Consider the following 13,784-nt stretch of genomic DNA (forward strand, 5'->3'; position numbering starts at 1 on the left):
TGGATCACAAATCTTATTCAGTTCATGCGAAAAACAGTACCATTTTATTCAATTGTGGGAATCTTGTGTTTGGTGGCGGTCATGTTTTTGACTCTAAATGTAAAAGAGAAAACATTGTCAAACAAATCCTTATGAGGTTTTTACAGAATTTGTCAACAAATACAAGTAGTCTGCTCAAAATTCGCTTTCTTGTTACCGGAGTTTGTGGCTGTGCGATATTATATACGTTCTCAGCAGCAGGTCAATTACTAACTGATACTGTGAATAAACAAAATAAAATGTTGATTAAAATAATTTTGAAAAAATTTCAGAGTAATGATATTTTTGATACGCTGCTCAAATGTTCTTGGTATCACTGGAACACAAAAAATCGAAAACTATTTGTAACGTTTGTGCTTTATTCACTGAAACCTCTAACAATAAATTGGGGTGGTGTAACGCTAGGTTACCGTTTTGGAGGCTCTGTAAGTAAAAGTGCCGTAAACCGTTAATTAATTTACAAATTTCAGCTGATCGGAACTTGTTGCTCGTATGCTCTAGTTTTATATAATTTAAGAAATGCCAAGTAAACTTATCGAGTACAGCGCAAAAAATTGTGTTTTTTGTAGATATATTTTGAAACACCCTGTATAAAAATTCAACCTTGAAGCGCTAAACTTCTTAAAACCCCTAAAAATTGATTGACTAACCTGACCTGACCTGACCTGAAGCTTGCCAAATAAAACCAGTATTATGTCAGTATGTTTTTTGGGTAGGAATACTACAAAACTTACAAAATTAATGAGTTACGATTTTTATCGACTTTTATTACACCCTGTATCTTCTGATTAAAGGCCGTAATGTAATATCAAAAAAATTCCTAATAGTTTGGTAATTACTACAATCGACTTTTTTTCACTTTCCATACTTGTATGTAGGCTATTTTTTGACGATTTCTTTCGAAAAGTTTGTTTTAGATGGATCACAAATCTTATTCAGTTCATGCGAAAAACAGTACCATTTTATTCAATTGTGGGAATCTTGTGTTTGGTGGCGATCATGTTTTTGACTCTAAATGTAAAAGAGAAAACATTGTCAAACAAATCCTTATGAGGTTTTTACAGAATTTGTCAACAAATACAAGTAGTCTGCTCAAAATTCGCTTTCTTGTTACCGGAGTTTGTGGCTATGCGATTTTATATACGTTCTCAGCAGCAGGTCAATTACTAACTGATACTGTGAATAAACAAAATAAAATGTTGATTAAAATAATTTTGAAAAAATTTCAGAGTAATGATATTTTTGATACGCTGCTCAAATGTTCTTGGTATCACTGGAACACAAAAAATCGAAAACTATTTGTAATGTTTATGCTTTATTCACTGAAACCGCTAACAATAAATTGGGGTGGTGTAACGCTAGGTTACCGTTTTGGAGGCTCTGTAAGTAAAAGTGCCGTAAAACGTTAATTAATTTACAAATTTCAGCTGATCAGAACTTGTTGCTCGTATGCTCTAGTTTTATATAATTTAAGAAATGCCAAGTAAACTTATCGAGTACAGCGCAAAAAATTGTGTTTTTTGTAGATATATTTTGAAACACCCTGTATAAAAATTCAACCTTGAAGCGCTAAACTTCTTAAAACCCCTAAAAATTGATTGACTAACCTGACCTGACCTGACCTGAAGCTTGCCAAATAAAACCAGTATTATGTCAGTATGTTTTTTGGGTGGGAATACTACAAAACTTACAAAATAAATGAGTTACGATTTTTATCGACTTTTATTACACCCTGTATCTTCTGATTAAAGGCCGTAATGTAATATCAAAAAAATTCCTAATAGTTTGGTAATTACTACAATCGACTTTTTTTCACTTTCCATACTTGTATGTAGGCTATTTTTTGACGATTTCTTTCGAAAAGTTTGTTTTAGATGGATCACAAATCTTATTCAGTTCATGCGAAAAACAGTACCATTTTATTCAATTGTGGGAATCTTGTGTTTGGTGGCGGTCATGTTTTTGACTCCAAAATGTAAAAGAAAAAACATTGTCAAACAAATCCTTATGAGGTTTTTACAGAATTTGTCAACAAATACAAGTAGTCTGCTCAAAATTCGCTTTCTTGTTACCGGAGTTTGTGGCTATGCGATATTATATACGTTCTCAGCAGCAGGTCAATTACTAACTGATACTGTAAATAAACAAAATAAAATGTTGATTAAAATAATTTTGAAAAAATTTCAGAGTAATGATATTTTTGATACGCTGCTCAAATGTTCTTGGTATCACTGGAACACAAAAAATCGAAAACTATTTGTAACGTTTATGCTTTATTCACTGAAACCGCTAACAATAAATTGGGGTGGTGTAACGCTAGGTTACCGTTTTGGAGACTCTGTAAGTAAAAGTGTCGTAAAAAGTAAATTAATTTACAAATTTTAGCTGATCAGGACTTGTTGCTCTTATGCTCTAGTCTTATATAATTTAAGAAATGCCAAGTAAACTTATCGAGTACAGCGCAAAAAATTGTGTTTTTTGTAGATATATTTTGAAACACTCTGTATAAAAATTCAACTTTGAAGATTATTGTTTATGCTAGACTTCTTAAAAGCACTAAAAATTGATTAATTGACCTGACCTGACCTGACCTGACCTAAAGATTGCCAAATGACCAGTATTATGTTAGTATGTTTTTTTGGGTGGGAATACCACAAAACTCACAAAATAAATCGAGTGCAGTGCAAAAAATTGTGTTTTTTGTAGATTTATTTTAAAACACTCTGTATCAAAATTCAACTTTGAAGATTATTGTTTATGCTAGACTTCTTAAAACCTCTAAATATTGATTAAGTGAACTGACCTGACCTAACCTGACCTGAAGATTGCCAAATAAAACCAGTATTATGTCAGTATGTTTTTTGGGTGGGAATACCATTAAACTTACAAAATAAATACGTTACAATTTTAATCGACTTTTATTACACCCTGTATCTTCTGATTAAAGGCCGTAATGTAATATCAAAAAATTTCCTAATAGTTAGGTAATTACTACAATCGACTTATTTTCACTTTCCATACTTGTATGTAGGCTATTTGTATGAATTGAAAATGGTGTTGTATACTTTGCATAAAGTGAAGTTACCTTAATGAGGTCATTATTGAATATTAGAGCAAACTGTTTACTAATTTACTGAAGAAATCTAATTGTCTTCTACATCAATTGATACAATCCGATCGAAAGCCCCAGTTTGGAAGCATATCAATGTATAAGCAGCATAAAAAACAACACTTTGACAAGTCAGATGATCCTTTTATTAATTTAAAACACGTTTTTATTACTTATGGATATCACAAGCTCGTTAAGTACTACAGCGGCTTTGCGTTCATTTTCCATACTTGCAGTATGGTGCTTGAAATTCACTACATGATCAAACATTTCAGTATGGATCTTGTCACAAAGTACGGAGGTGCTATCATGTTAATGAACTACGTAAATATTTTTGGCAAACACTGATATTCTAACAAAGTGATCAGTTTCTAATTTCACAGATCGTTACCGTAGTTATAGAAAAGTTGTACCTTCCTGAACTAGTCAAAATCCGTGACTTGGTTTTTTGGAAAATCGATTCGTTTGGATCAAGTGTGAAAGAACAAATTTTGAACGATTCAATTAAAATGAAACGAAAGCTTTACTTTGTATGGATATTGTTTGCAGCTTTCGGAATTATATTGTTACCGATATGTGGTGATTTCGACGAATCGCATTTATTTCCCAAGGTTTATGAAACATATTTCGGGACTTTTGGCACAATTTTTTATTACTTCTACGTTTCTTCTTTTCCATTTGTGTTATACACATCGCTTCGTATCCCTGTTTTCGCATTGTATGGAGTATTGCAATTACATGTACAAATCATACTTCTCAATCATAAAATTCGACAATTATCACACGGACTTGTCGATATTGATAACGTGAGATACCAGGAAAGAGTATCTCAAAATTTGTGCTTGTGTTTTTCGCAACATGTGGCTCTGAAAAAGTAAACAATTTTTTTGCCATTAGTTGCTAAATCGCTTGTTCCAGCTGGTTGTCCAAATGTTTAAAATTCATGAAAAATGTAATGCCGGTGTATTTTTGTTTAGCTATAATATGTATCGTCATCATCATGTTTTTCATTCTCAATGTAAGAAAATTTCGGTAACAAACAACAGTTGAGATATTTTTTGTAGAATCTGGTTTTGAATACAAGTACTCATATGAAGTTACGTTTTTTTATTTGTGGCATTTGTAGTAGTGTTGTTCTCTATATATTTTCCGAAGCAGGACAACTACTCAGTGATGATGTAGAGACCTGTAATGTTGAATGCAATTTTTTTACATATTTTTAGACTGGTGGCGTTTTTCAAGTTTTAATGGAATGTCCCTGGTATTGTTGGAACACCAAAAATCGTAAAATATACACAATGTTTTTGCTAAGTGCCGTAAAACCACTGACAGTTGACTGGGGAGGTTTAATCCTAAATTATAATTTTGGGAACCATGTAAGTTTAAAACCAAAAAAAAGCGAACTAATTTTTTAAAGTTATAGGTATTCAGGACTTGTTCTTCTTATGCCTTGATCTTGTATAAACTGAGAAAAGCTAAGTAAAATAAACCAGCTTTCATGTAGGTATAAGAAAAATTCACAATTAAAAAAAAACTGCATTTTTCCAAAAAGTGTGAACTTTCTTCAGAAATTTTTAACCCATCTGTTGAGAACCACTGTGTGGCTTATGGAAATTTATAGCCAGTTATTTTTTTCATTAAACAATGTGGAGATCGTGGCGCATAGGCGTTTTGAAAATTTTTCAAAATTGTGGTTAACATGTTCATTTGTGTGGGTGGTTCAAATCCCGGTACTGGCAAAAAATATTTGTTTTTTTTTGTAAAATTTATTAACAACACAAAATGAAATAGAAGAATAACGTAGTGGACCAAGAAGTTAATTTATGCTGTTTTGTCAATTATGTTAAAATTTACGCTAATTTTTATAATCCAAGTTCAGCGGTTCTCAAAATTTGGGACTTTAATTTCAGAACCAGTTTTTGGGAAAACTATGCATTTTTGATTTTTATAAATTTTGCTTAATTGATTTGTCTTGTCATTCTTTATTTACCCTTAAATTTTTGCTAAACCATTCCCTAACACGCTGTATATTATGTATTATGGTTATCTTAGAATTCCTAAAACCGTTGAGGATATCTTGGAGTGGTGTAATTTTGGAGGTTCTGTAAGGGAGAAAAATCACTAATCTGAAATTTACAGGTGATTAAAACCTGTTGTTCGTATGCTCTAGGTTTATATAAACTGAAAAATGCTAAATAATTGATTTTTCACTATATAATTTGTTTCGTTTTGAATCACAAATAAATAAACATTATTACTAGATATTAGATTAAAATACGTTCTTATTATTTATTCATGTGATAACTAAAGCAATCATCTACCACTGACCCAATTCAATTAAATATCATGTCAGAAAATAATCAATGTCTCAGCTAAAAGCACGAACTTTTTTTGGGGAATTAGACGATCCCTTTCTCCTTATTAAAAAAATTTTCATAGATTATGGCTATAGCAAACCAGTCAATTACTACAACCGCCTTGGGTTCATTTTACATACCTGCACTTTAATCCTTGAGAATTATTTCGTGGTCAAAAATTTCAGTTTGGATTATTTCACAAAATACGGATGTGTAGTAATTTTAATGCACTATGTGAGTACATTACAATCAACACAGTCTATTGTCTCTTCAGTTTCTCATCTCGCAGTTTCTTACAATCTTGAACGAGAAACTTTTCAAGGAATTGATTGGCGAACGTGGATCACTTTTCTGGAAAAGTGATTCTTCAAGTCCACGAGTGAAAAATCAAATTGTGAAACACTCGGTCAAGTTTAATCGAAAGTTTTGTTTTGTCTTGTTTTGGTTTGTAGCTTTGGGAATTATAGTTTCACCAGTTTGGGGTGATTTAAGTGAGACACATTTGTTTCCTCAAGTTTATAAAACATATTTTGGCATTTGGTCACCGGTTTTTTACTATTTTTATGTCTCTACTTTACCGCTTGTAGCTTATACAGCAATTCGGATCCCTGCAATTGCACTTTATTTGATTTTACAGTTGGACTTACAAAAAATTTTACTCTGTGAACAAATTTCACTCATCCCGAGTTCAGACCAAGTCAGGATTTATAAAAAGATGCGCCTCTGCATCTCCCAAGACAGAGAATTAAAAAAGTGAGAAATAAAAAATTATTTTCAAATACTATTATAATGTTTTTTAGATGGATAGCAAAGATTCGACTCTCTCTTAAAAGAAATATGTCGCTATATATTTGCATAGCGTTTTTATGCCTCATAACTGTCATGTTTTTTATTCTCAATGTAAGAAATAGTTGTTATGAAAGCACATTTTTTTTCATAAACTTACAGAATTTGACTACGACTACGGATAACGTTACAAAAATGGGATTTTTTGTTGCTGGAATGTGTGGTAGTCTTATTTTATACACATTTTCGGAGGCAGGACAACTACTTTTTGACTACGTATTTAAAACATTAAAAAATACATATACACATCAAAATAATCTAGAGACAAGTGCTGAAAACAATAATAAAACTTCAAGGAAAAACAACACAATTTCTATGAGATCTATATCCAAAAATTTGCAAGAATGCCTAAAAAATATATTTAAAGTCATCATGACGTCATAGGCCAACCCGCCCACAGTGTTTTGATTGGTTCACTAACCTGACGTAACAAAATGACGCACATCCTATAGATGCAAGCGCAAACACAAGCGCAAATCAAAAGTTAGGTTATATTCATGTTCATCTAACGTTTAGCGTGTTTTTATTTATTGGTGTGTGTAAGCCATTATGTGATGACAATAAGCAAACAACGCATAAACAACATAAGAAATACAAAAATTAACTTAAATTAGTTGATATAAATTATGAAAACCAAAAACGAAAGTATTTTTGATCAGTAAATATAATAAATGCTCAGTAAAAATAATAAATGCACAGTAAAAATAATAAAAGCATAGTAGAAATAATAAATGCACAGTAAAGTAATAAATGCATAGTAGAAATAATAAATGCACAGTAAAAATAATAAATGCATAGTAGAAATAATAAATGCACTGTAAAAATAATAAATGTACAGTAAAAATAATAAATGCACGGTAAAGTAATAAATGCATAGTAGAAATAATAAATGCACAGTAAAAATAATAAATGCATAGTAGAAATAATAAATGCACTGTAAAAATAATAAACGCATAGTAGAAATAATAAATGCACAGTAAAAATAGTAAATGCATAATAGAAATAATAAATGCACAGTAAAAATAATAAATGCACAGTAAAGTAATAAATGCATGGTAAAAATAGAAAAAATAGGCGTCGCTCGGCCTACTACGTCCCGCGATCAAAAATTGCTTTTTTGGCCTTAATACTGAAAATCTATTGAAATAAAAAATGGGAAACCTAATTTTTTCTAAATTTTCCAAAGTTGCTGGACTATGTCTTGTTTTCATTCCCAGTAAATGTTTTGTTGACAAATTGTTGAGCTGTTTTCATCTTCTATAAAAGTGTATCATGTAATAAATACATCCTACAGAATATTTTGATATGTGTATTAAAAAAATTATTTAGCTTTTTGTAGACTGAGGACGTTTCTAACACTTTGATCCAATGTCCGTGGTATTGTTGGAACACCAAAAACCGAAAATTATATCTAATGTTGATGCAAAATTGCCAAAAACCCTTAAAAATCAATTGGGGAAGTGTCACACTAAATTACTGTTTTGGCGGCTCTGTAAGTGTAAAAATTTGAAACCAAATTTAACGAAAATTTTCAGGTCATTAAAACTTGTTGCTCTGACGCTTCGATTTTTTTTAAGTTGCGAAACGACAAATAACATGTATAAATAAATCGGAATTTGTTTTTACATTGTGACTCGATCTTTTACCAAACCTCACAAATAAATAATTAAGGTCTAAAACTCTGATGTCACTTGAATTAGATTTCAATTACAGTCATAATTTATTAAGTTAATAACTAAAACAATCAACTTCACTGACCCAGATTCGACTGAAATCTTTATTAGAAAACGGTCAAAACATGGACGATCCTTTCATTTTTATTAAAAAAATCTTTATCGATTATGGCTACAGCAAACCGCTCAATTATTACAACCGCCTTGTTTTCATTTTTCACACGTGCAGTTTAACCCTTGAAAGTTACTTCATGCTTAAAAATTTCAGCTTGGATTTTTTCACAAAATACGGATGTGCCTTGATATTATCGCACTATGTGAGTATTATTTCAAACTCAAACACCGTGTAGAATTCTATTGTAGCTTCTCTTATCCCAGTTTGTTACACTTCTTAACAAAGAACTCATTAAGGAATTAATCGACAAACGTGGTCGATTTTTTTGGACGATCGATTCTTCAGCTCCAAGTGTTAAAAACCAAATTTTGAAAAAATCACTCAAATTCAATCGAAAATATTATTTTGTCTTGTTTTGGTTCGTAGCTTTGGAAGTTACACTTTTACCGATTTGGGGCGATTTGAATGAAACTCATTTATCTCCGCAAGTTTATAAGACGTATTTTGAAACGTGGTCACCCTTTTTTTATTATTTCTATGTTTTTTCTTTCCCGCTTTTGGCTTATCACGGAATTGGGTTTCCGGCGACGGTGTTTTATTTCATTTTGCAGTTGGATTTACAAAAAATACTTCTCACTGACATGGTTTTACGAATTCCGGATTCGGGACAAGAAGCAATATATGAGAATATGTGTTTGTGTATCTCTCAAGACAAAAAATTGAAAAAGTGAGAGAATTATCACAAAAATTGTTAATTAAGTTCGTTGCAGGTGGATAGCAAGGATTCAGTATTTACTTAAGAAACTTATGGCGCTGTATATCTGTGTAGCGTTTCTGTGCCTCATAAGCGTGATTTTTTTTATTCTGAGTGTAAGACAATTTTTTGGATGAAACCCCAATTTTGCAAAATTTTTCAGAACTTGACTAATAGTCGGAGTATTCTTGCAAAAAGCCGTTTTTTTTGTGCTGGAATGGCTGGTGGTGTGGTTTTATACACTTTTTGTGAATCAGGACAATTACTTATGGACTACGTATTTAAATCATGAAAACATAGAAAAATAGTAATTTTTGAGCTTTTTGTAGACCGAGGACGTATTTAGCACCTTGACCCAGTGTCCGTGGTATGGCTGGAATACCAAAAACCGAAAATTATACGTAATGTTTATGCAAAATACTCAAAAACCGCTAATAATCAACTGGGGAAGTGTCACACTAAATTACAGTTTTGGAGGCTCTGTGAGTGTAGAAACTTTGAACCGCAATTTACTGAAAAAGTTTCAGGTAATTAAAAACTGTTGCTCTTACGCTTTGGTCTTTTACAAATTGCGAAACGGGCAATAAAAACTTGAAATAAAATCGTTTTGCTTAAATCACCTTGTATAACATTTTTAATCGGCCGTTTAGCGTCGTCGGCTATAAATTTTGCGCCATATTAAACCATTTATTTCGTGTAAAAAGTCATCCACAATAAAACCGCATTCTTACAACCAGTCGTCGTCAGCGACAATCGCAACTTTTTGAACGAGAGATTAAACAATTATCACTGATAGTTAGTTGTAGAAAATGATTGGTGGTTTGTTGACTCGTTCAACAGCTCCCGATATCACCGGGGGCGCTAATCAAACCTCGAGACGGTCTGATTGCCCCCATTATATCAGCAAATACGCCAACAATTTCCAACGAGATTCAATCAAGATTTACGCGGTTGTAATTATAACACTAACTGATTCTCTATTACTAATGCTACAAACGACCTGACGTAAAAATAACACGACGACGGTGGTCTTTAACTCTTTAGGAGGCTTTTATGTTAACCGCGAAAGCTCGAGCTTGACGGCTACAAATTCATAGGTCGGGAGCAATTTTTCTCAAACTTTGCTATTCAAAAGCGGTAATAAAATAGCCGTAAATCTTAGGTGATAGGTCGCACTAAACGGCGACGAGTTAATTAACGAAACCATAATTCTACTTTTAGTGCAACGAATAGACAGACATTAATAATTCAGGCCCTGAAATTTTACTGATTTTTTTACATCAGTTATGGTAACGATAACTGATAAGTGATAAGCCTCATACGAATCTGTAAAATTACAAATCTCTAATTAAATAAATAAATAATTTAAACTAATTTGTATTTTTTACGCATATTCCCAAAATAAGAGTAACTCGCTTTGTTATGTGTTTTGCTCAAAACTCAAAGAAAAAATAGTCAAGTTTTTTCAAAAACCAGAAAATTCTTAATTATCTCATTTTAATATTATTTCACTTCTTACACTGCTTAACTTCTGGTCCTCCATTTGTAACTTTACAATTGTTAAAACACAAATCAGTAACTACGAGTGGTTACTAGTCCAGAGATTGTTTTCAGATTTTTTACAAAGGTATAAAATAAATAGGTGTCTCTAAGATCGTAAAAAATATTCTAACAGTCTGAAAATCTAAAAACTCATAAAAAATAAACAAAAAAAGTTTGGCAAACAATTTATATAACTTTACGAACTAGACTCCACAGTAAAAGTACGATTATTTCTGTAAAAACTATTGCACGTAAGTGTTACAAAATGGAAACTTCGATAAAGAAGCCCAAGTCATCTATAAAAAGTGAACAACTTTCTTTAAATTTTCGGCTAAGATACAATTTTTAAAGTTACAAGCTTTGTAACTTTACGTAACATACTTACGACAGTAATAGTTCTATAAAAAACTAATAACTAATACACGCTAACAGAGTTTCTGTAAACTCTGCAACAGAACACTTCAAATTTTTGGTTAAGATAAAACATTTTAATGTTACCATATAATTTGTGTAACTTTACGAACTAGTCTCTACAGTAACAGTACGAATAATTCTGTAAAAACTGTTGCACGTAGGTGTTACAAAATAGAAACTTCGATAAAGAAGCCCAAGTCATCTATAAAAAGTAAACAACTTACTTTAAATTTTCGGCTAAGATACAATTTTTAAAGTTACAAGTCTTGTAACTTTACGAATCATACTTACGAGAGTAACAGTTCTATAAAAAACTAATAACTAATACACGCTAACAGAGTTTCTGTAACACAGTACACTTCAAATTTTTGGTAAAGATAAAACATTTTAATGTTACCATATAATTTGTGTAACTTTACGAACTGGACTCTACAGTAACAGTACTGTAAAACTGTTTTCTGATAAAAATTAACATATTTACTGTAAATTCTGCAAGACTTTACTTTAATTTTTTTGTTAAAATGAAACAACTCAATGTTACAATTTTTGTAACTTTACGAGGTAGTAAAAGTAACAGTATTTCTGCAAACAATAACAGTTTTCTAATGTAAATTAACAGATTTGTAAATTCTTCTACAATTTACTTTAAATTGTTTGTTAAGGTAAAACATTTTAAACTATGTTACGGGTTTTTGTAACTTTACGAATTATACCTACGGAAGTTATTCTGTAACAAAATGTTTTTTTATACACGCTAATAGAATCCCTGTATAAATTACCTGTAAACAACAACAATATGTAATTTAATGTTTTTTCTATATTACAGGCCAAGATTGTAAAGACCTGTAAGAACAAGCTATAATCTTAAAAGTTCTGTATTTTTAAGAAAGCTTTAATCTAACATAGGCATTTAGTCCTAGCTGTATTAAAATATTAACTCCGTAAGTTTTAGTTCTCTTTTCTCTCATTTGTAAAACATTCAACAGATTTGCAATAGCTGTAAATTTTCAGTATAAATACCAACCTGGTGTTCTGTTTTTTTTCTATACAATTTTGTTATTTTTAACAGTCCGTTAAAAACGTTACAGAATACGCGCTAATAGTTTTCTATTTTTTTTTTATTTTTCACAACATCCCTACCTTGATGCCAAATATTTTCCTGTTCTGCAATGATGGTTTCATCGTCTGACCATAAAATCTCCTCCGTTGAAGCCGCAATACTGTCACAATCCATAAAACTGTCAAATTCCATACTTTCACGCATCGCCATATTTTTTTCCGAACTCTGAAACAATAATAATAAAAACACTTAATAATTAAAGATTTTATGTATTAGTATTGCAAAAAGATTGACAAGTTACAGTTACTTATCTCTCCTCAATCGTGAAAAAATAATTCTTGTTCAATTATACGGACAAGTCTGGAAAAATGATTTGTGCCGAGATAAGGAATTTTTGTTTTAATTAAGTCAATTATTTCATAGTTGGAAGTAAATTAATTTCTTGTGCTATAAATTTAGACGGTTTCTTAATTTTAATGAGCGTTATGATGTTAACAAATTATATTGATTCTGGCCGGTTATAAAAGCCAATTTATTTGATATGTTACTTAATATCGTCGGTATACTTTCATATTTAGTAATTAAATTGTTTTGATAAATTACGCTCCATGATTACCAATCAGAACAACTATATTTATCATTTTTTAACAATACGCGGCCACTGGAATTGATTTATTCCAGTTTAGAACCATTTCGAGCGCTTTCTAGCGACTTGGGGTCAAAGCACGAGGACGCTCTCAGTGGAAACCTACAAAATTCGCCAGTTTACTTCACCACAACTCCAGAAATCTGTTTTAAGTTAAATCTCGGCCGCGAGATTGAACTAAAAATTTATGTAAATATACACCGCGTCTTTGTGCGTAAAAGTTCGCAGGGGGGCTGCTAATTATAGCCCCCGTCTAGGCGAAAGGAATTCCCTGCCATGTCTATTTATATTTGTCTCGGGGCGTCGAGACGTGGCTTAACAGGCAGTGGCGTCGCGCAATGCACTCCCCATCCATCATCTTTTATCGAAATCATCCTCAATTAATATATCACCATCAGGACGCTGTTTGTTGCGAGTTTGTATTTTTTAAATATTGCAGTGGGACCATTGTGTGCTCTGATCGTGATTTATTGCCACGTCGTGGGCATTAAAGCGTATTCTTGAAATCGACAACACCGCGCCTCGTGTTTACGTTTTTTTGTTGCGGGAAATTTGTTTAATTCGACGGTATTGTGCGAAAACGCCGAGGATGAGTTGCAAAGGGAGCAACACATTTTTTGTAATTATATTCGAAAAATCTTGTTTGTTTCTTATGTTTGAACATTTGGAATCTTAAACTTTTCACCAGATCTTGAATTTCCATCCCTTATTAATTACCCACACAGAAAAGACAGTTAAAAACGGGCCGCAAGCTTTGTCAAGAGGCAAAACCTTATTAAAATTAATTCTATTTTAATTAGTGCTTTAATTAGTTTATAAAATATACCCGTATCTCTGGTGTTGCTGTTGCTGCTTGATCAATAATAGAGCGGTTTTGTAACAAAACCGCATCATTTTGTACAAAGTTGTGTTGAACATTTGGCGTCAGATGTGTAATTAATAATTAGAAACTTTATTTTTACTCTATTTATTAAAATAAATAATAATGGAATAGAACTTTCAGCGAAATAAATTTTCTCGTAACAAGACAGCTAAATTAGCATTACAAAATGTCACTGCACGCGTAATAATTCAGTTTATTATCTCATTCGCTATTTGTCTTTAGTAGGTAGTAGTTCTTGGAAAAATGTCATAAAGCTCTTAAAACTTTCAGTTTTTTACGTTTTTTTTAAAGACCGATTACGGCGAGACAATTATTAAAGCTAGAACAATAGCTGTGGCACCATTGT

At 31.7% G+C, this 13,784-nt stretch overlaps 1 protein-coding gene across 3 annotated transcripts in view; it reads right to left on the reverse strand.

The window, feature by feature from the left end:
• rols (rolling pebbles) overlaps positions 1-13,784 on the reverse strand; it is a 141,217-nt gene that overhangs the window by 115,498 nt on the left and 11,935 nt on the right. For all 3 annotated transcript variants that reach the window (XM_015978281.2, XM_064357786.1, XM_064357784.1), the window contains exon 2: positions 11,990-12,134. In XM_015978281.2, the coding sequence (XP_015833767.1) occupies positions 11,990-12,119 (130 nt within the window). In that variant the 5' untranslated portion in view covers positions 12,120-12,134. The remainder of the gene's footprint in view (positions 1-11,989; positions 12,135-13,784) is intronic.

The sequence above is a fragment of the Tribolium castaneum genome, chromosome 7 (genome assembly GCF_031307605.1).
Source record: "Tribolium castaneum strain GA2 chromosome 7, icTriCast1.1, whole genome shotgun sequence".
Taxonomy (NCBI): Eukaryota; Metazoa; Arthropoda; class Insecta; order Coleoptera; family Tenebrionidae; genus Tribolium; species Tribolium castaneum.